The sequence below is a fragment of the Euprymna scolopes genome, chromosome 38, assembly GCF_053919585.1.
Source record: "Euprymna scolopes isolate OS-2025 chromosome 38, ASM5391958v1, whole genome shotgun sequence".
NCBI lineage: Eukaryota > Metazoa > Mollusca > Cephalopoda > Sepiida > Sepiolidae > Euprymna > Euprymna scolopes.
In genome coordinates, this window is record NC_136519.1 from 29,778,841 (window position 1) to 29,803,959 (window position 25,119).

Genomic DNA, 25,119 nt, shown 5'->3' on the forward strand with positions numbered 1-25,119 from the left:
TTTCCCTTCTCCCTCCCTTCACTCCTCACATTAAAAATCGGCCTTGTGCCTAATTTGCTCGGTGGGGGAGCAAATAAATACCATCTGTTCTGGCAGATACTGCAAGCTATGACTAGCTATGACTAGCAAAGACCAGATGTGGGGGCAACCCCACATATCTGACCTTTAACCAGCTCCCATTTCCCACCTCTCGGGAGCTGGTCCCCTTTTCCCCTTCCCCCTCCCTTCACTCCTCACATTAAAAATCGGCCTTGTGCCTAATTTGCTCGGTGGGGGAGCAAATAAATACCATCTGTTCCGGCAGATGCTGCAAGCAAAGACCAGCTATGACTAGCAAAGACCATATGTGGGAGTAACCCCACATATCTGAACTTGATCAAGGTAGGGATCACCCTACGACCACAGTTACTATCCAGCTCCCATTTCCCACCTCTCGGGAGCAGGATCCCCCTTTCCCTCCCCCCTTCCCTCCATCTCCACATTAAAAAACGGCCTTGTGCCTAATTTGCTACGTGGGGAAGCAAATAAATACAACAGTGGGGTGCAAGTTATAATAAATAGATGCGATTTGGGGATGGACAGGCAGTAATTATGGCAGAATGCCAGGTTTGAGAGTAGAAGCATGGCCAATATTCATTCACAAACACACAATAATTATTTTATTTATAACATGTTTAATGTATATTTTCAACAGCACCATTTATTGTAGGTTTACAATGTTTAGACCAGAAATTGTCTGAGTAATTTGGTAGAGACCGCAGAGGTCAATTTTTTAAAAACTTTGACCCATATTGTGACCCCTTAACATTTATTGTTATATATATATTGGCTCAAATCAAGTTAAGTTAGATCCGTGTCCAAGGAACCTATATCTAAAATTTCAAGTGTTTAGCCTCCAATTTATCAAGGACTTTGGTAGAGTTTTCAAAGGTCAAATCGTTGAACTTTGACCCCTTAATCACCAAATTTCTAGCCGAAAACCAATCAAATCGATTTTCTCAAATCTCAGTACCCTGTATATCAAATTTCAAGTCTATAGACTTAAAATTGACAGAGTTATTGCGAAGGGAAATGTACAAAACAGACAGACACGTTCACTTATATATATATATATATATATATATATATATATATATATATATATATATATATATATATATATATATATGAGAATAATGGAAATAGTATTCAAACAAGATAGAGAGATGGAAAAAGAACAAATCAAGTTATATGTTCATCAACGTTTCGTCTTTATTGTAAGTCCGATGAATCCAAATAATACGAATAATCAATCATCTTCATCTACAAAAAAAATTCAGACACGAAATTGGTACGAAAATAACGAGTGCAAATATTTTCTCTTTTGTTTTATGGACCAAGGGAGGTAACTTTGGTACGATTTATTTCTAGCAAATTCTGTATTATGTCGAAGCTGCGAAAAGTTAGATGCTGTCTCAGACAAAAAAAAAAAGAAAAAAAGAAAAAAGAAAACAAGCATAAAAGAAATATTAGTAAAATTATGAGACAATTTATGTCGGTATGTATGTGTGTCTTTCTCGTCTCTGTGTGACATATGCATTTTTATTGATTTATTAGTAATCGATTATTTACTGAAATAATAATTAAAAAAAAAAAAAGGTTCTTGTCCAGAATTCAACCTAATTAAAAAATAATATAGAAAAAATCTGTATAATGTACGTTACTGTCACAGAACGAAAATGCCATATTCCAAAAATCACGTAAATTGAACAAGTAGGTATTTTTAAAACTAAGAAAATGACATTTTTGACACTGTGTTTTGATCAGCCATGTTTTACTAAAAGGAGACAACTCAATTCGACTTTAAAATCAACTTTGTAAAGTGTACAGTTTGAGTCGGTAAAACTAAAAAAAAAAAATGATTTTTTATATATAAAAAAAAAAAAAAAACTATTTGACGAATTATTTATAATGAATTATAATAATTATTGTTTCTAATTTTTTGAGATAAGGATCGATAATCTGTATCATTCAGACTACTGTTCTCACCCTGTTATTTTTGCAAATGCTCAGTTGATATAACCTTAGATCTTCTTTAGATGTCTCTTGGTGAACTCTGGAATGTGCATGGAATTTCGAATGGAATCCTTTATTTAATTTGAAGGGATTCAACAGAAAGATTCCCTGAGTTTGATAAGAGACACCCACAGAAGATCGGCGGTTATGTCGACCGAAACGTTTTCAAAATAACAATCAAGGTGAAAACATTAGTCTGAATAATTCACTAGATTAAATGAATTCTTGTTCTGGAATCTGGCAAGACTAAGAAAAGTCATCAATAAAGATAAACTTTCACATAGTTAAATAGTCAAGTGGCTAGAAAGGAAATTGGTGATCTTCAGGGTTAGGGTTTAGGGTAAGCACCTAAGAACTTTTTAGAAATTCTTCTGATATTTAGGAGTTAAGATTTGGGATATATAACGTCAGTGTGGAGAGGTGTAATTTATTTTATTATAAGATTTTTTAAGACTGTTTTCTTTTATATATACATTTTTCTTAGCTCAATCCAGCGTCATCAAGTTGGATTTGGAAGGAAATAATAAAGAAAATTATAAAATAATACAGCTCTACATTTTATTGAGCACTATTTTATAAACACTGGAGTTTCATTGGATCAGCATCAAGAAACCACAGCAATACAATCATATATATATATATATATATATATATATATATATAAGGTGATTGGTAATTTAAAATTAAAATTAAAATTAAAAATTAAAATTAAAAATTAAAATTAAAAATCTGTTTCATAGGAAGGAACACAACAAAGTCAATAAATTGTACGGTCGTTTCAGAAATGATTTTATTGCGATAGACATTAAGTCATGGACAATAATTTTGACATAAATTTTTTTTTTTTTTTTAAACAAAGTCTCCTCATCAGCAAAAGTATTGGGTGTTTTTTTTTATATATAAAATACACCATAAATAAACCTAGCATTTTATAAGTAAGGCAGATGTATCTGGAATATATTAAAATACAAAGGAAAATATTTACTAATTAATGTTGATAAGCAAAGTAATATGGGTTGAGAATAAAAAATAGAATAAAATTATAAATCTGAATTTGGTTTAAATATAAGGTTGTAATAATATGTTTTTAATAAAATTTAACAATTATATATATGTACCTTTTTAATTATTCGCCTTTTGAAAACCGTAATTAGCGTCAAAGCATTCATTTGGATGTTGAATGTAGCTTATAAATACACAAAATATTGAATTTTCAAAGTGAACGGCAATGGAATATTTTCAGCGGTTAGAATGTTAGTAATGCCTAATTTAAAATTAAGTAAAGATTTTAAAAAATAAGGGGAGATAATCTTATTTGTCTAATAAAATGATCAAAGGGAGATAACGTTTATTCTTTTATATTATCTATCTATCTATATATCTATAAAAGTGAACGTGTCTGTCTGTCTTTGTACATTTCCCTACGCAATAACTCTGTCAATTTTTAGTCTATAGACTAGAAATTTGAAATACCGGGTACTGAGATTTGGAAAAATCGATGTGACGGGTGTCAGCCAGAAATTTGGCTGTTAAGGGGTCAAATTTCAACGATTTGACCTTTAAGAACTCTACCAAACTCCTCCGACAATTTTGGGTCTAGACACTTGAAATTTTAGATATAGGTTCCTTGAACCTGGATCTAACTTAATAAAGTGATTTGAACTCGAAACTATTATTTCCCTAGCTCTAGGATATTTGCCTATCGAGCTTATTATATATCTGCATTTCAACGAGCACTGTTCTTTTCTTGTATTTTAATTAAATTAGTAATTTTACTATCACATTAAAATACACTCTGCTCTAACACCCTTATATATATATATATATATATATATATATATATATATATATTCATAATAGCATATATATATATACATATATATATGTTTAAAGAAAAAATTAGAAAAAACCGAATGAAATCATTAAAAAATCAACGTTTCGTCCCTGTCTTAAAGGACATCTTCAGGATAAATTGAGATAAAAATGTGATAAAAGAAAAAGTCATAGATCGTGCGAAAAAAAAAAAAAAAAAAAAAAAAAGACAGTTTTTTTAAAATCCAACCCATGTTGGGAAAGGATGAAATATGTGTGCGTGTATATATATATATATATATATATATATATATATATATATATGCTATTATGAATAAAATAAAGCAAGATATAAATGATGCTTTAGACGTTATGTGAATAAAAAGGAAAAACCTAAAAGAGTAAAAACAAAAATAAAATCAACGTTTCGTCCCCATTTCAGGGGACATCATCAGGATTTCTAGGCGAGGATGTACAGGAAGACGGTCATATCACATGCGAAAGAGGAGAAGTTTAGTTCTCTTTCTGTTCTGGAGAGAAAAAAAACAGAAAGAGAACTAAACTTCTCCTCTTTCGCATGTGATATGACCATCTTCCTGTACATCCTCGCCTAGAAATCCTGATGATGTCCCCTGAAATGGGGACGAAACGTTGATTTTATTTTTGTTTTTACTCTTTTAGGTTTTTCCTTTTTATTCACATATGCTATTATATAAAAGTCACTGTGTGTTTGAATTCCTTCCTCATAAGTTCTGAAACGGCTGAACCTATCTTTTTCAAATTTCACAAAAAGCTAATTTATATGTCTGGCAGTGTTCTTAGATACGTTTTGTACAGAAATTCATTTGATAAATATCGAAAAAATCCTTTTTAAAAATAGTCTTTATTTTCTTATAGAGAAAAATCAATTTTTCACATGGGAATATTTTATGTTACAGTGGTATAATCTGGGCCAGTGTAACTTAAATATTTCTCTGTAAAAATTCTTAAAACAAATAAAAGATCCCCAAAAAGGATAAATAATACAAAATCAGAGATCCCCAAAAAGGATAAATAATAATAAACAATAATAAGAGATCCCCAAAAAGAATAAATAATAAAAAATAATAAGAGATCCCCAAAAAGGATAAATAATAATAAAAAATAATAAGAGATCCCCAAAATAGATAAATAATAATAAACAATAATAAGAGATCCCCAAAAAGGATAAATAATAATAAACAATAATAAGAGATCCCCAAAAAGAATAAATAATAAAAAATAATAAGAGATCCCCAAAAAGGATAAATAATAAAAAATAATCGGAGATCCCCAAAAAGGATAAATAATAAAAAATAATCGGAGATCCCCAAAAGGGATAAATAATAAAAATTAATAAGAGATCCCCAAAAAGGATAAATAATAAAAAATAATAAGAGATCCACAAAAAGGATAAATACCAATAAAAAATAATAAGAGATCCCCCAAAAGAATAAATAATAATAAATAATAAGAGATCCCCAAAAAGGATAAATAATAATAAAAAATAATAAGAGATCCCCAAAAAGAATAAATAATATTAAAAAATAATAAGAGATCCCCAAAAAGGATAAATAATATTAAAAAATAATAAGAGATCCCCAAAAAGAATAAATAATATTAGAAAATAATAAGAGATCCCCAGAAAGTATAAATAATATTAAAAAATAATTAGAGATCCCCAAAAAGGATAAATAATATTAAAAAATAATACGAGATCCCCAAAAAGGATAAATAATATTAAAAAATAATACGAGATCCCCAAAAAGGATAAATAATAATAAAAAATAATAAGAGATCCCCAAAAAGAATAAATAATATTAAAAAATAATACGAGATCCCCAAAAAGGATAAATAATAATGAAAAATAATAAGAGATCCCCAAAAAGAATAAATAATATTAAAAAATAATAAGAGATCCCCAAAAAGGATAAATAATAATAAAAAATAATAAGAGATCCCCAAAAAGAATAAATAATATTAAAAAATAATACGAGATCCCCAAAAAGGATAAATAATATTAAAAAATAATAAGAGATCCCCAAAAAGGATAAATAATATTAAAAAATAATAAGAGATCCCCAAAAAGGATAAATAATATTAAAAAATAAGAGATCCCCAAAAAGAATAAATAATATTAAAAAATAATAAGAGATCCCCAAAAAGAATAAATAATATTAAAAAATAATAAGAGATCCCCAAAAAGGATAAATAATATTAAAAAATAAGAGATCCCCAAAAAGAATAAATAATATTAAAAAATAATAAGATATCCCCAAAAAGAATAAATAATATTAAAAAATAATAAGAGATCCCCAAAAAGGATAAATAATATTAAAAAATAATAAGAGATCCCCAAAAAGAATAAATAATATTAAAAAATAATACGAGATCCCCAAAAAGGATAAATAATATTAAAAAATAAGAGATCCCCAAAAAGAATAAATAATATTAAAAAATAATAAGAGATCCCCAAAAAGGATAAATAACATTAAAAAATAATAAGAGATCCCCAAAAAGGATAAATAATATTAAAAAATAATACGAGATCCCCAAAAAGGATAAATAATAATAAAAAATAATAAGAGATCCCCAAAAAGGATAAATAATATTAAAAAATAACAAGAGATCCCCAAAAAGGATAAATAAAATAAAAAAATAACAAGAGATCCCCAAAAAGGATAAATAATATTAAAAAATAATAAGAGATCCCCAAAAAGGATAAATAATAATAAAAAATAATAAGAGATCCCCAAAAAGAATAAATAATATTAAAAAATAATAAGAGATCCCCAAAAAGGATAAATAATATTAAAAAATAATAAGAGATCCCCAAAAAGAATAAATAATATTAAAAAATAATAAGAGATCCCCAAAAAGGATAAATAATATTAAAAAATAATAAGAGATCCCCAAAAAGAATAAATAATATTAAAAAATAATACGAGATCCCCAAAAAGGATAAATAATATTAAAAAATAATACGAGATCCCCAAAAAGGATAAATAATATTAAAAAATAATAAGAGATCCCCAAAAAGAATAAATAATATTAAAAAAAAAAGAGATCCCCAAAAAGAATAAATAATATTAAAAAATAATAAGAGATCCCCAAAAAGAATAAATAATATTAAAAAATAATAAGAGATCCCCAAAAAGGATAAATAATAATAAAAAATAATAAGAGATCCCCAAAAAGAATAAATAATATTAAAAAATAATAAGAGATCCCCAAAAAGGATAAATAATATTAAAAAATAATAAGAGATCCCCAAAAAGGATAAATAATATTAAAAAATAATAAGAGATCCCCAAAAAGGATAAATAATATTAAAAAATAATAAGAGATCCCCAAAAAGGATAAATAATATTAAAAAATAATAAGAGATCCCCAAAAAGAATAAATAATATTAAAAAATAATAAGAGATCCCCAAAAAGGATAAATAATATTAAAAAATAATAAGAGATCCCCAAAAAGGATAAATAATAATAAAAAATAATAAGAGATCCCCAAAAAGAATAAATAATATTAAAAAATAATAAGAGATCCCCAAAAAGGATAAATAATATTAAAAAATAATAAGAGATCCCCAAAAAGGATAAATAATATTAAAAAATAACAAGAGATCCCCAAAAAGAATAAATAATATTAAAAAATAATAAGAGATCCCCAAAAAGGATAAATAATATTAAAAAATAATAAGAGATCCCCAAAAAGAATAAATAATATTAAAAAATAATAAGAGATCCCCAAAAAGAATAAATAATATTAAAAAATAATACGAGATCCCCAAAAAGGATAAATAATAATAAAAAATAATAAGAGATCCCCAAAAAGGATAAATAATATTAAAAAATAACAAGAGATCCCCAAAAAGGATAAATAATATTAAAAAATAAGAGATCCCAAAAAAGGATAAATAATATTAAAAAATAATAAGAAATCCCCAAAAAGGATAAATAATATAAAAAAATAATAAGAGATCCCCAAAAAGGATAAATAATAATGAAAAATAATAAGAGATCCCCAAAAAGGATAAATAATATTAAAAAATAAGAGATCCCCAAAAAGGATAAATAATAATAAAAAATAATAAGAGATCCCCAAAAATGATAAATAATAAAAAATAATAAGAGATCCCAAAAAAGAATAAATAATATTAAAAAATAATACGAGATCCCCAAAAAGGATAAATAATAATAAAAAATAATAAGAGATCCCCAAAAAGGATAAATAATATTAAAAAATAACAAGAGATCCCCAAAAAGGATAAATAATATTAAAAAATAATACGAGATCCCCAAAAAGGATAAATAATAATAAAAAATAATAAGAGATCCCAAAAAAGGATAAATAATATTAAAAAATAATAAGAGATCCCCAAAAAGAATAAATAATATTAAAAAATAATACGAGATCCCCAAAAAGGATAAATAATAATGAAAAATAATAAGAGATCCCCAAAAAGGATAAATAATATTAAAAAATAAGAGATCCCCAAAAAGGATAAATAATAATAAAAAATAATAAGAGATCCCCAAAAAGGATAAATAATAATGAAAAATAATAAGAGATCCCCAAAAAGGATAAATAATATTAAAAAATAAGAGATCCCAAAAAAGGATAAATAATAATAAAAAATAATAAGAGATCCCCAAAAAGGATAAATAATATTAAAAAATAACAAGAGATCCCCAAAAAGGATAAATAATATTAAAAAATAAGAGATCCCAAAAAAGGATAAATAATATAAAAAAATAATAAGAAATCCCCAAAAAGGATAAATAATATAAAAAAATAATAAGAGATCCCCAAAAAGGATAAATAATAATGAAAAATAATAAGAGATCCCCAAAAAGGATAAATAATATTAAAAAATAAGAGATCCCCAAAAAGGATAAATAATAATAAAAAATAATAAGAGATCCCCAAAAATGATAAATAATAAAAAATAATAAGAGATCCCAAAAAAGAATAAATAATAATAAAAAATAATACGAGATCCCCAAAAAGGATAAATAATAATAAAAAATAATAAGAGATCCCCAAAAAGGATAAATAATATTAAAAAATAACAAGAGATCCCCAAAAAGGATAAATAATAATAAAAAATAATACGAGATCCCCAAAAAGGATAAATAATAATAAAAAATAATAAGAGATCCCAAAAAAGGATAAATAATATTAAAAAATAATAAGAGATCCCCAAAAAGGATAAATAATATTAAAAAATAAGAGATCCCCAAAAAGTATAAATAATAATGAAAAATAATAAGAGATCCCCAAAAAGGATAAATAATAATAAAAAATAATAAGAGATCCCCAAAAAGGATAAATAATAAAAAATAATAAGAGATCCCCAAAAATGATAAATAATAAAAAATTACAAGAGATCCCCAAAAAAAAATAAATAATATTAAAAAATAACAAGGGATCCCAAAAAGGATAAATAATAATGAAAAATAATAAGAGATCCCCAAAAAGGATAAATAATAATGAAAAATAATAAGAGATCCCCAAAAAGGATAAATAATAATGAAAAATAATAAGAGATCCCCAAAAAGGATAAATAATATTAAAAAATAAGAGATCCCCAAAAAGTATAAATAATAATGAAAAATAATAAGAGATCCCCAAAAAGGATAAATAATAATAAAAAATAATAAGAGATCCCCAAAAAGGATAAATAATATTAAAAAATAATAAGAGATCCCCAAAAATGATAAATAATAAAAAATAATAAGAGATCCCCAAAAAGGATAAATAATAAGGAAAAATAATAAGAGATCCCAAAAAAGGATAAATAATAATAAAAAATAATAAGAGATCCCCAAAAATGATAAATAATAAAAAATAATAAGAGATCCCCAAAAAGGATAAATAATAATGAAAAATAATAAGAGATCCCCAAAAAGGATAAATAATATTAAAAAATAAGAGATCCCCAAAAAGGATAAATAATAATAAAAAATAATAAGAGATCCCCAAAAATGATAAATAATAAAAAATAATAAGAGATCCCCAAAAAGGATAAATAATAATGAAAAATAATAAGAGATCCCCAAAAAGGATAAATAATAAGGAAAAATAATAAGAGATCCCCAAAAAGGATAAATAATATTAAAAAATAAGAGATCCCCAAAAAGGATAAATAATAATAAAAAATAATCAGAGATCCCCAAAAATGATAAATAATAAAAAATAATAAGAGATCCCCAAAAAGGATAAATAATAATGAAAAATAATAAGAGATCCCCAAAAAGGATAAATAATATTAAAAAATAAGAGATCCCCAAAAAGGATAAATAATAATAAAAAATAATAAGAGATCCCCAAAAATGATAAATAATAAAAAATAATAAGAGATCCCCCAAAAGGATAAATAATAATGAAAAATAATAAGAGATCCCCAAAAAGGATAAATAATATTAAAAAATAAGAGATCCCCAAAAAGGATAAATAATAATAAAAAATAATAAGAGATCCCCAAAAATGATAAATAATAAAAAATAATAAGAGATCCCCAAAAAGGATAAATAATATTAAAAAATAAGAGATCCCCAAAAAGGATAAATAATATTAAAAAATAAGAGATCCTCAAAAAGGATAAATAATAATAAAAAATAATAAGAGATCCCCAAAAATGATAAATAATAAAAAATAATAAGAGATCCCCAAAAAGGATAAATAATAATGAAAAATAACAAGGGATCCCAAAAAAGGATAAATAATAATGAAAAATAATAAGAGATCCCCAAAAAGGATAAATAATAATGAAAAATAATAAGAGATCCCCAAAAAGGATAAATAATAATAAAAAATAATAAGAGATCCCCAAAAATGATAAATAATAAAAAATAATAAGAGATCCCCAAAAAGGATAAATAATAATGAAAAATAACAAGGGATCCCCAAAAAGGATAAATAATAATGAAAAATAATAAGAGATCCCCAAAAAGGATAAATAATAATAAAAAATAAGAGATCCCCAAAAAGTATAAATAATAATGAAAAATAATAAGAGATCCCCAAAAAGGATAAATAATAATAAAAAATAATAAGAGATCCCCAAAAAGGATAAATAATAATAAAAAATAATAAGAGATCCCCAAAAATGATAAATAATAAAAAATAATAAGAGATCCCCAAAAAGGATAAATAATAATGAAAAATAATAAGAGATCCCAAAAAAGGATAAATAATAATAAAAAATAATAAGAGATCCCCAAAAATGATAAATAATAAAAAATAATAAGAGATCCCCAAAAAGGATAAATAATAATGAAAAATAATAAGAGATCCCCAAAAAGGATAAATAATATTAAAAAATAAGAGATCCCCAAAAAGGATAAATAATAATAAAAAATAATAAGAGATCCCCAAAAATGATAAATAATAAAAAATAATAAGAGATCCCCAAAAAGGATAAATAATATTAAAAAATAATACGAGATCCCCAAAAAGGATAAATAATATTAAAAAATAAGAGATCCCCAAAAAGGATAAATAATAATAAAAAATAATAAGAGATCCCCAAAAATGATAAATAATAAAAAATAATAAGAGATCCCCAAAAAGGATAAATAATAATGAAAAATAATAAGAGATCCCCAAAAAGGATAAATAATATTAAAAAATTATTAGAGATCCCCAAAAAGGATAAATAATATTAAAAAATAAGAGATCCCCAAAAAGGATAAATAATATTAAAAAATAATAAGAGATCCCCAAAAAGGATAAATAATATTAAAAAATAATAAGAGATCCCCAAAAAGTATAAATAATAATAAAAAATAATAAGATATCCCTAAAAAGGATAAATAATATTAAAAAATAATAAGAGATCCCCAAAAAGGATAAATAATAATAAAAAATAATAAGAGATCCCCAAAAAGGATAAATAATATTAAAAAATAAGAAGAGATCCCCAAAAAGGATAAATAATATTAAAAAATAACAAGAGATCCCCAAAAAGGATAAATAATAATAAAAAATAATAAGAGATCCCCAAAAAGGATAAATAATAATAAATCATAAGAGATCCCCAAAAAGGATAAATAATAATAAAAAATAATAAGAGATCCCCAAAAAGGATAAATAATAATAAAAAATAATAAGAGATCCCCAAAGAGGATAAATAATAATAAAAAATAAGAGATCCCCAAAGAGGATAAATAATAATACCTGGTTTCTTGTTTCCAAATCTTTAATCTTCTGCTGAGCAACGTTCAGTTGTTTCGTCAAGTCGGCTCGCCCTTGTAAATTCTCGTCATCTACAAGGACTTTGTATTTGTTGAGACGATTCTTAGTTTTCTCCAATTCATCTTCGACTTCCCGCAGTGTTTCTGTAGATTTTCGGTGACGGACATTCACCATTCGCACTTGCTCCTTCAGACAATTCATCTCCCTGTTGTACGACTCCAGAAGCATCGGCAAACGGTTCTTTCTGTTTTCAAATTTCTCCAGAGCTTTGCTTTGGCGGAACTCCATCCTCTTGAGGATTCTGATTTCATCTTTCTGCTCCTCAACCTGCCTGAGGAGATCGGCATTCTGGTTCATAAGTTCACTGTTGTTGAGTCTTTTAGCCGCCAAAATCTTCTGATTCACGCCATATGTGAGTGGCATGCGTAGCGGTTTCATGTTGGTTGCTGGTTTCTTTTTCCATTGGCTTGGCTTATTTTTTGCTAAAAGCAAAATAAAAATAAATAAAATAAATACAAAATTTATTAATATATAAATGTTAAATAAAATTTAATATTAAATTTAAGTTTACCTCTGATTATATAGAGTAAAAATTTCTGCTCTCTCTCTCTCATATATATATATATATATATATATATATATATATATATATATATATATATATATATATATATATATATATAATAATTAACTTTCTTGGAGTTATATTTTTGGATTTTACCGTCATTGGATTATTTACCTTTCACTTCACATGTAATCACCTTTTTCTTTACAATATTCCCTCTGCTTCACTTTTTTGTTATCAAGTAAGATCTTTGACTTACTTGCAGTTTCATCAAATACTTTTGTATGCAAAATCCGATCCCGCATTTTGCTAATTCCTACCCTCTGATGAGAAGGAAAGTATTTCTTTGAAACTCTGTGGATTAAGGACTATCCACTTATCAAGTGTTTCCTTTTCAGATTAAATATGTTTTTAACTCTTTTTCAAAGTGTTTTTTAACATGTTTTATTAACTGTTTGCTCTTGTGTATATGTATATATATATATATATATATATATATATATATATATATATATATATATATATATATATATATATATACATTTTATTTTTCAACCTTGGAGATTTTTACTTAAATCATTACAAACTGTTTTGATAGACAGGACAATAAAAAATCATGTCCATCTCCTCACCCAATTTAAAAAATCATTATAGTAATGATTTAAAAAATATTTTTAATCATTATAGAATTGATTTAAAAATTTAAAAAACATCATTATAGTAGCGATTTAAAGTTAAAAAAAAAATCATTATAGTAATGATTTAAAAATAATTTTTTAATCATAGTAACGATGTAAAATTTAAAAAAATCATTATAGTAATGATTTAAAAAGTTTTTAGAAAATCATAGTAACGATTTAAAAGGTTTTAAAAAAATCATTATAGTAATGATTTAAAAAGTTTTTAAAAAATCATTAAACAAATGATTTAAAAGGTTTAAAAAAAATCATAATTTAACATCATCAACAATTTAAGCTACAAAAACCTTTTTTAAAAAATAGAAAAAGGCGGACCTTTTGGTAATGCTTCACTCTTGGCAGTCAACAATGAATAAGTCCTCGTATCTCCTATAAAAAGTGTCAAACGTCATATCCTGCTCGAGTAGGTAGTTAAATGTATCGATGGAATTCCATATGGTATTTTGGGAAAATATGGTGCCGTCATCACTGTGTTCCATCTTATTCAACAATTTTTAAAAATAATTCCTTGTGTCTCTTCTGTTGAAGTAGTAATTTCTCATCTTGTTCCTTGAAGAACCAATTTCTCCGCCAACATATGTTGTGGCTGTGCTTTTTGTTGAATTTGGTCTTTAAAACTTTCCTCCATCTTTTGCTGATGCTCCACTTGAGCCCTTAGTAATTGAGTAATTATGGCCTTGAAATCCTCCATATTAGATATCCTTCCCAGGTGAACGACAAAAAAAATTGGGGGGGGGGGGCTGGGAAAAGAAAAATCTCTAAAAGAAATTGTTCTTTTGTTTATGTGTGTGTGTGTGAAGACTGTCAGGTCTCACTTGGTATTTCTGTATACAAAACTAAAACTAAAGTGGGGAAAAAAAAATTTTTTTCCAAAATTTTACTGCAACAAAAATGGTTCCCAAGCCTTTTAACAAGGAAGAGGAAAAAGAATATTGACAAGTTGTCCAAAAAAAGAGAAAAAAAAATTATTCATTTTGAAAACGGACAGCCAACCAGAAATAAGGCGTTTCACAAAATTCGAACAATAAAGTGTTACATTTCGTGTCCCTACTAACCAACGTAGGAATGCCGAAATACTTTTCACTTCCAGGTGAAAAGCTGAATTAGTATAGAAGTGGATAGTTATAGTTAGAATTTAGGCCAATTTTTTTTTTCTTATTTCCTTTTTTTTTTTTTTTCAGAAACAAAAATTGGGTTTGTATTACTGTACACATAGATTCGAAAAAGTTGTCAAAAAACAAATATATAACAAATAAATGTTATCAAAGGCAAGATAAGTTACTTTTCTACCAAACTGGATATATTTTTCGTGTTTTTATTCAATGTAACATATTTATTCAGCTCGAAAAGCATACAATGTTTACCGATGTATTGGAAAATTCAAGATGGCGTCTGATTCTCTCTTTAACACGGTAAGTTTGGGAAAAGGTGTTATAAATAAAAAACTATACAAAATACTATTAAAAACCCGCCGAATATATGTCAACCTATGTCACGGTAACATATATTGAGCGAGTTTTTAATGCTGCATGTGAGATGACACCACAAAAAATAGTGAAGAAATGAGAAGTTTCAGAAAAATATAATGGATGGGGCAAAAGTTATGAGGTAAAAAGTGTCATTTTTTGCAATTTGGGGGCATTTGTGCCCCCTTTTGAGCTCCTGGGAATGCCGAATCCCAATGAAAATGGACAAACGGTGCAGTTTCACACCTTAAGACATGTATATTTAAATTCAGCACCATGGAAAACCACTATATAGAAATACATATCAAGTTTTTGAGTAATATGTTTTTTTAGCCCTAAAAGTCCCAGAGGGATGCAAACCAGAATTTTGCCAGGGTCATCCATACTGAATTTATATTAAGAACAATGGCCTCCACCTTTTGGCCACGTTTCAGGAAAATCTAATGGATGGATCAAACGCTATGGGGCAAAAAGTGTCATTTTGGGGCATTTTTGATCTCTTTTGAGCCCCTGGGGACGCAACAGGATTTTTTGCAAAAACATTTTTTACTGTGCACATCTATTTAATAAAATACAATTTGTGGCAAAATTTCAGGAAAAACTAATGGATGGTTATCTGGCAATTGTCCGAATTAATGGACGCATGGACAACATAGGTCCCTCTCCGATAAATCGGGGGACCAATAAAACATTTAAAACAAACTATTGTCTTGCCTTTTCGGCTAGGAGCAACGTATATCATTTTTGGATATTATACTTGATCTTTTCTGTCCTCAGTCAGAGAATGAGAAATCCTAGACTGAGACAATTAAAAAAATATTGTCCAGATCTATAATAAATTTTTTTGTTGTTTTTCTTGTTGAGAATTTTTTTTTAAAATAAATATAAAACTTTATAACACATTTTTTTTTTTTAAACAAAAAAGACATTTTTAAAATTTTTTTAATGAAGCATGAACATAAAGTTTTTGTAAAATATTTCTGGAATTAAAATACATATAAGAAACTTAGAATAACACAAAACTGAAAAAAAAAAATGAAAATAAACAAAACAAAATAAATACTCTTTTTTTAACTGTTTTTTTCTTTTGACATTTAAAATTTTCGTAATAAAGTCAAAACTTTTTTTGTAATGAATGAAAGTTGTCCGCCCCTGCTATACACTTTCCTCATGTCTCAACTGAAAACAAAAAAAGTGATTGCGTTCTAGTAATACACAAGTGATAAATTTTAAATTTTTAATATTGAATTTTAATATTTGCATTTCAAAGCAAACCAATGATTTCTACTTAATTGTCATGTTATAATCCAAAAATTATGAAAAACGAGAAGGTAGAAAAAAAAATTATTAAAGAAAACATTCTTTTGAAAAAATTTAGCAAAAATAAAAAAAAAACACTGGAGAGTTCCAAGGGGAGGTAAATAGTGTGTAGTTATTGTCAATTTTTTAATAAATTGTGTGTTAACAATCATAAATGTGAGTTACTTCCCTTGTTATTATGTCATGTGTTCTCAAAGAAATATGGCGAGAGCTTTTTTTACAATAAAGATTGAAAACTAGTGCTTCTTTAAATAATGTGGTAATATTTAAGTACTTCTGACATGCCAATTAAGTAGATATTGCTTTTAGTTGAAATTGACAAACAAGTCAGTAGATACCATTGTTTTTTTTTTATTTTGTTTTTGTTGTTTGTTTTTTTTTTAATCAATTTTGTTTTTGTTTTTTGTTTTTTTGCTTCCCGAATTTCGCTATTATAGAATGGAAGAAAGAAAAAAAAAAGATTGGAAAAAATAATGGATAAGTCAACAGCACAACGTTAAAAAAAAGTGTATAATTAGTTGAATGAGTTTGTAAACAAAACTATATTTTAGAGATGAAATATTGATTTTTGTTATGAAATGTCTTCTTGACATACTTTGCATATTTGTCAGTCAATTTGTTTATTACTAGCATAGACATTTGTTAGAAAAACAAACATTTCAAAAGAACAATTTTCATTGGCTGAGACTTATTTCTCCATTGATTTGTTTTCCTACCTTTTCCATATTTTATATATATACCTATAATATAAAGCTGAATGTGTGTGTGTGTGTGTGTGTGTGGTCACGAATAAGCTCCTATATGGTTGACTATTTTAAAAAACTGATTACATATATATATATATATATATATATATATATATATATATATATATATATATATATATATAGAAGATGTATCGAGACACAGGAATGGGTATGTTTGATCTGACAGAACAGTGGTTCATTAATATTGTGTGGTCTGCGTTCGTGCCTGGTCCACAAAGTATGGAAATAAAAAAAATAAGAAGAAAAAAGAAAACGTTTACAAGTGTTTTTGTTATAGATGTACATAAGAATATTTGATAAGTATGTTTTAACTTAAATAGGGATGGTATAATAAAATTGTGGGGTCTGCGTTCGTGCCTGGCCTCCATAGAATGGAAATAGACACAAACTTTAATAAAGACTTTTCATATCTATCTGCGTAAGTATACTTTGATAACTATGTTTCAGTTTGAAGAAATATGGTATAATAAAATTATGGGGTGTTCGTTCGCGCCTGACCTTCATAGAATGGAAATATGTCACAAAGTTTAACAAGGTTTTTTAATATAGATCCACAGAATGTGATAAGTGTTTCAGTGTGAACAGGTATGGTATAATAAATTATGGGGTTTATCTATTTTATTTTTACTTTCATCACATTTTGCTATGGTTTTGATACTCACAAATTCGAAGTTATCTGTTTACAACCCCTCCTTTTCATAACCTATCATACTTTCATAAATCAGAGTCGATTTTCTGTAGGCTGTTAGTTTTACTCATTTAGAACTGCTTTAAAGCTTCACCGCTCACTCGTTTTACAGCCAAATTTAAAACAATTTTTGCAATTCATAGGTCACCTTCTCAGCTATATTTTGAAAGAAAAATTTTCAATTTTCGTTCAGGAAAACAAAAGTTATAATAAAATTACTTGTATTTAAAAGTTCTCAAATTCTGTAAGGAACGGAGAGACGGTTTCTTTTGATTGGCTGTTGGTTACCATAGCAACTCCTCAAACATTCAGCCAGAGAAGCTTCTTGTGTTTCAAACCCCGACTGATCTTCCAACGAACATTCAACAAGAGGAGCTTAATTGTATTTCAAGCCCGGCTGATCTGCTGATGAACATATGAACTAGTGTTTCATGCTTACGAAATCATCAGTGTAGGTAACAATTCCTGTCGGTAATATAAGATTTTTCTGTTTCTTGTATCATCATATTCGATCATCTGTTTCACATGCTGACATGTGTTGGACGGCTTTTAAAAATTTAATTTCAAACTAATCTATTTTTGATTAGTTTGTATTTATATTTATTTCCCTCAAATCCATTTTTATATATTCTCCAATGTTTTCCCTGTCAACTGACCCTGTTACCTCTATTATTCTACATCTACTAACTCAAGCATTCTCATCTTTCCATGTGACCAAACCAATGAAGTCTCCTGTACTACACAAATTTCCCTATACTTTTAAGATTTTATCTTCTTCTGGGGTAACTTTTGCATTTTTTCATTTATATATATATATATATATATATATATATATATATATATGTGTGTGTGTGTGTGTGTATGTGTGTGTGTGTGTGTGTGTTTATGGGGAAAATATGCTTATGCAATTATATTTCACCTTTCATTTATACTAATCCTTTAATGTATGAAGCTCGATGTAACTACAGAGCATATACAAATAAATGACAAAAGCCTATATTTCAGAATTTAAGATATTGTCCATCTTACCGTTTATTTCTTTCAGCAAGTTAAAATGTTCAATGGCGGAATAAATTAAAGTATTGACATAATGCTTACATGAATCATTCTGTGCTACGAAATAGGTGCTGTCAAGAATTGAACATTTTAACTTGCCAAAAGAAATAAAAGATAAGATGGACAACATGTTGAAATTCGGAATATAGACTTTTTGTCATTTATACATACACTAGCGAGGGGTACCCGGCGTTGCCCGGGTGTTTGGGGGGGGGGGTTAAAAAAAAGTAAGTATGAGGATCGAACCTGAACCGTTGAGGCAAAGTTGTAAATTAAAGTGTGAAAAAAAACAAAAAACGTGCGATGTTAACCATTGCCCCACCGCGAGATGCTAACGGAAACATGTTTGAATTTATTTTATTAGTTGGATTTAGCAGGTGCCCGTTTTAAATGAGGTCAAGTTTTGGCTGTGGGATAGTATTCATTTACTGCTGAACGCTTTCCCCCCCTCCCCCCGAAGATGTTATAGGAAAAAGACTAAGCCCCATGCGGCGAGTGACAAATATTGAATATTTATCTTCCCGAAATCGAGCAAATTAAATAGACAGGCGTGCTTCGTTGTTAAGTGTGAGATATTACGATTTGTATGTGATATAAAAAGTTTTAAAAAGTTGTGAACCGACCGACCGCTTCTCTGAAAGAAGCCTTTTGTAGACACACAGAAAAAGCGAACACACACACATACATTTTCGCTTTTATATTTATAGATAATATATACACACACACACACACACACACACACACACATATATATGTATGTATGTGTGTGTGTGTGTGTGTGTGCGTGCACATACACCTTCCTTATTAATATTATTTAACCAAAAAAATTGATATGTAAAATATATTAAAATTCGGTAGTGTACATATATGAATAAAAATTAAAGTTAAAATTAATTGACTCAATTATTAAGCTTTATGATTATCAGCTTCTAGAATCAAGCATGCAAATAATATTTTCACAAAATCAAGACAATAAAAATTTTAAAAAATGAATAGCATCATATTGTATATTTTCATATTTGTTACAATTGTTTCGTGACCATCCGGACAATTTCCAACATTATGTCATTCCAAAATATTCCGAAATAGCCACTCTTCAGACGAATTTATATGAATAAATGCAAAAGTTTTGCATTTATTCATATACTAGCGGCATTGCCCGTGTGTTTGGAGATGTAAAAGAAGGGAAAAAAAAGTTTTGGTAGGAAGGTAGGCTCGAACCCAAAGCCTTGATGTGAAGGTGGAAAAAAAAGGGAAAAATACCTGGCGTCTTACCTGCTCAACTACGATGGGAGAGGAATGAAAACCATTTTAATTTAACGATTAAAAAATTAAATAATGACAGGTGCATGAATTTAATGAGGTTAAACATCACATCATAGAGGGAATGAAATGCCGCACTTAACTTTTGCTGCGAGGCAGTTTTTTTTGGTTTTGTTTCCCCAACTTTGGCTGCGCTGTAGTTTTTTTGGTTGGGGGAGAAAAACCAGCTCCCCGTGAAAAGGGGAGTTAGCAATTGTCTGATATAAGGGGTTTCCCCTGCATTGATCAAACCTTCTGGACGAGTGCCAGGGTGTTTGTGTTTAAGCTACAGATTCAGTTTCGCTTTTATAATGAAAAGCCAAAGAAACACGTGTAGACGAAGAAATATCACGCAAATAGCGTGTAAAAGTCATTCAAATAAAAGATAGATGTGACCTCCCTTCGTAAATCGTAGATATTATAATCTAGACAGTATATAAAAAGTTTTAAGAATGAGTGACCATCCCCGAGCGCCTTTGCCAGACATACACAAAATATGCACACACACACACACACACATATTTTGCCTTTTATATATAGATAAGATGTTAATGTAGTTTGCTTGAAACATTGTTTATATATATAAAAGCGAAAATGTGTGTATCTATGTTCGCTTTTTGTGTATGTCCAAGAAAGGCTTTTTTTTTGAGAAGCGGTCGGTCGACTCACAACTTCTTAAAACTTTTTATATCACATATAAATGATAATATCTACGAGTTAACAACGGGCGTCGCCTGTTTATTTAATTTGCTCGACTTTGAAAAGATAAATATTCGATATTTTTCGCTCGCCGCATGTGGATTAGGCTTTTTTATATAATAAAAGCGACACTAATTCTGCCAGTATTTTTCCGGTCGCGATCGCGAGAAATGTCCGAAAGCAATCAGATTTGATCAATGTGGAAATATTTTCCTTATATCAGACAATTGCTATTCAATTTAGACAATCTCCATTTATGGGAAGTTGGTCCCCCCCCCAACATATTGAGAAAATAAAAATAAAAAAGCATTCCCGCAGTAAATAAAATACTACCCCTGCAGTCAAAGTTGACCTCATTAAGTCATTAAAACATGCACCTGCCAATTCTAAGTAATTAAATAAATTCAAAAGTGTTTCTGTTATTACTTCGCGGTGGCCCAGTGGTTAACGTCACACGTTTTTTTCACACTTTAACTTCCAACTTTGCCTCAAGGGTTCGAGTTCGATCCTCATACTTACCTACCAAAACTTTTTTATTATTTTACCCCCCCCCCCGCCCGGAGTTTTGATTTACCCAAAACCACACACACCTCCAAATACCCGGACAACGCCGGGTACCCCCCCCCGCTAGTCTATATATAAAAGGCAAAATGGCATGAGTGTTTGTATGTTCGTGAAAGGCTTTTCAGATTGGGATTCCGTTGTTGGTTAAATTCTGCAAGAAGTTTTCCTATACTTCCGAGATCATAATATCTGAGATTTGCAAACGGACATGGTTTCTTTCCTTTTTTTTTTTTTTTTTTTTGATTGAGTTAAAAAAAAATTCCCATCGTTCCATTGTCCTGAGTGTTTGTTTGTCTTTTTCGTATAATAAAGTGTTATGTGGAGATAGGTAACCAACCTGGAACATTCTACATAAAGCCCGAATCACCGGACCCTTGTAAAAAAACAGAGACTTTCCCCTGAACGTTAACACACTTTTTTTGTCTCTATGTAAATACATAAACTTCTCTTTCAGTATTCAAACCACAGTGTATATTTATTTATTCCTTTCACGGAAAACTTTATCTTTGATTGTCCGTATAATAGGCCACCTTAGGACATATCATAAAGCGAAACTATTTGAGCACAAACGACAGAAAGCAGGAAGCTTACCTGGCTCTCAGCCAGGTTTAAAAGCAATGTTTATTTCTCCTATGATTCTTTACTTAATTACCAACTCATTGAATTCATTATCCTCTTTGGCTTAATGGTTAGCGAGGAAGACTAATTACCCTTTGTTTTCGAGTTCGATCCCACCTCTCTCTCTATCTTTTTTTTAATTTTTTATTTCGTCCTTGTGCCAATATCTTCTACAAAATTACCAACTCATTGAAGTCACTATCCTCTTTGCCCTAATGGTTAGCGTGAAAAACTAATTACCCACCTCTATATCTTTTTTTTTTTAACCATATGGAAGCCATTCTTAACATTGCTTCGTCCTTGTGCCAATATCCTCCACCCGAGCAACGCCGGGTATTCCCCGCTAGTGACTATATAACAGATATTTAGGTTTACAGGAAGCAGAGCAAACTTAACGGACAGATATAAAATGAAGCAACTTAACATGTAATGGTGAAACAAACAAGCTATGCAATGTCACCTTTTATGATTCCATACATGAGTGGCTATCTATCTATCTATCTATCTATCTATCTATCTATCTATCTATCTATCTATCTATCTGTGTGTGCGCGCGAACGAGCGATGCGAGTTAAATTAAAGTAAATTTTGATTATGTTTTGCTTTTTATTCGTTTAGTCAACCGGAAAATAGAAACATTTTTAAAATTGGAAACATCAAGATGACCTGCTTGGAGAATGACGTCGACACGCACAGACAGATCAATGCACGCGCATGCGCTCCCGTACGTAGAGATGATGCACGTGCACGGTTATAGAAAGCAAATCGATGTTAATAAGATAATTCATATTAATGAAACCCGATCCCTCTCACACACAAAACTAATTGAACAAATCAACCTGAGGCAATTATGAGTGAAGAAATGTTTAAAAAAAAAAAAAAAAAAAAAAAGAAACAAATTTAGCCGAGGATAGAACTTGAAAATAACCAATACAACAGACAGGTTAAACAAACAAAAGGAATATTTGCATACCATTAATAACGGGGGGGGGCAGGCTGGGAGGGGGGGGCTAAAAAGAAGAAAGAAAAGAGGGAGAGAACAAAAAAGGAGAAGAGACAAAGAGAGAGAGAAAGAGAGAGAGAGAGAGAGAGAGAGAGATAGAGAAAAGAGAGGGAATGGAGAGAGAGAGTATTAAAAGAAAGGAATATTTACATAAGTAGTGTATCAGAGGTGGAGATAAAGAGAAGAAGGGAGAGATAGAAAGAGGGAGGGATAGAGAGAAAAAGAGGGAGAGATAGAGATAGAAAGAGTATAAAAGAATATTTATATAATAAATTATTAATAACAGAGGAGTGAGAGGGGGATAAAGAGAAGAAGCGAAAAAGAGATAAAAAGCAGGGGAAGAGAGAGAGAGAAATGGGAGATATAGAAAGAGAAGGGAAAAAAGAAAATGAAAGAGGAAGGGAAGCAAAAGGAGGGAGAGAAAGAAAAAAGAAAGCTAGAGAGGAGAAAGAGAATAAGGGGGGGGAGAAAAAGAGAAAGAGAGAGAAAGAAATAGAGTAATAAATACCATGACAATGTATTTATTATTTATTATTTTAGTTAAAAAAATAAATTAAAAAAACAAATAAATAAATAAAGCAGATAAAATGTTATTTCGAAAGAATTTTTTTTTTTTTCATTTTTGCCTGAAGTCAATGATCTGTTTTCGTCATCATGAATGTAAACAAGAAAAATTATATTTTGCATTTTAATTTTATTAAACAACTTTAATTAAAAAAAAAAATTCTTTTACTAACAGGCATGAGAACGCTCGCATACTCCTACCCCCCCCCAGCCCTGAGCCCCACATTACCATTTTTATTCTCATTTTCTTTTTAATTTCTATATTATTATAGACATTGGACATGAACGAAGACCCCACCATATTATTGAAATAAAAAAAAGAAAAGAGAAAAACTAATACAAAATTTACACCACCATTAAATTCAGTCCGAGAAAAATTTCATTTAATCTTGACATAGGGCTTCTTTTCAATTACATTCCAGACAGAAAGGCAAAAACAGTACATTTATAATCTAGATTTTTTTTTTTCTCTCATTCCAAACAAGGCATATTGTCACCTGGACGTAAGAGGCTACTATTTGGGATTATGCGTATAGGGGCACTACATAGGGAGTTGAGCAGCAAGAGATTTGTTCACATTACATTTTAATTTAAAGTTAGTGCATTCAGAGAAACAGGAAAGAGAGAAAATTCCTAAATCTAGCAGTTTGATGGAAAGAAACTATTATAGTATAAGGCTTTTTGTCATCTAGGGACCTTTACAATGAAGGGGTGGGATTTTGCTGCTTATTGGGTTAATCAGATGTATTGACGTTAAGGGGGCACAAGTGCTATGAGTTTGTCAGATCATATTTCATTAAAGTACTTGTAAAACAGGCACAGAGATGCAACATTGCAGTGATGGGACAGAGGTTGGAGCTTGGTTGACAGCACGGGACCTTATTAGATTGGCGACCCTTTTTTGGATCTTGTCTAAGAGGGAGAGACTAGTTGCTTGTGTACTAGCCCAGATGCGGCAACAATACTCCATGTATGTGCGAATGGTGGCTTTATAGAGGTATAAGATATTGTCAAGTGTGAGAAAGAAAATGATCATGGGAGAGACGTGGATAATGTTTGCGATCAGGTGTGGTTGGTTGGTTGTTTTACGGCATATCAACCTTTTTCAGGTTATTTAATGCCGAATCTAGTTATTTTGAGGAACGATTTTTTAATGGAGTATATTTTTTTTAAGTCAGATTCTATTTAACCCATAGTTGGGACCCTAACAGGTACTACCACTCCGGGTCAGAGTGGACCTGGGAGCAATGGAAATTAAAGGGTGGCTCCACACTCCCCAAAGCCCGCAAGGTGGGGCCTCACCATCGGATATAGTTTTAGGTCATATCCAGGACCGCGATCAGGTGTGAGGTGTGAAGGACACTCAAGAAGATGTGTGTTGGTTGCTGGACAACGTTACAATTTCACTAAAACTAATTTCTGTAGTTTCTTACTTTTAGTGAGTCTCTCACCGAACAATGGGGGAAAAAATTAAATTAAAGATGGCTACCAGAAATCAGATTCATCTCATTTTGATATCAATTATTAATTTATTGTTAACCCATTTCAAGCGTGTTTTTTTTTTCTCAAGTTTACACACTGAAATGGATGAGAATTGTGGATAGAAAATACAAGCAATTTTGCAAAAATGCCTGCCATTTTGATAATTCTGTTAAATATCTAATGTGATAGGTGACAAAAACTCCCTCGTAAGTTATTTTTTGCTATTATTTCTAAATTTA

General features: G+C 28.9%; 1 protein-coding gene across 1 annotated transcript in view; it reads right to left on the reverse strand.

Moving 5' to 3' along the window:
• LOC145263110 (uncharacterized) overlaps positions 1 to 25,119 on the reverse strand; it is a 113,814-nt gene that overhangs the window by 18,880 nt on the left and 69,815 nt on the right. The window contains exon 4 of the mRNA XM_080120050.1: positions 12,071 to 12,570. Within this exon, the coding sequence (XP_079976176.1) occupies positions 12,071 to 12,570 (500 nt within the window). The remainder of the gene's footprint in view (positions 1 to 12,070; positions 12,571 to 25,119) is intronic.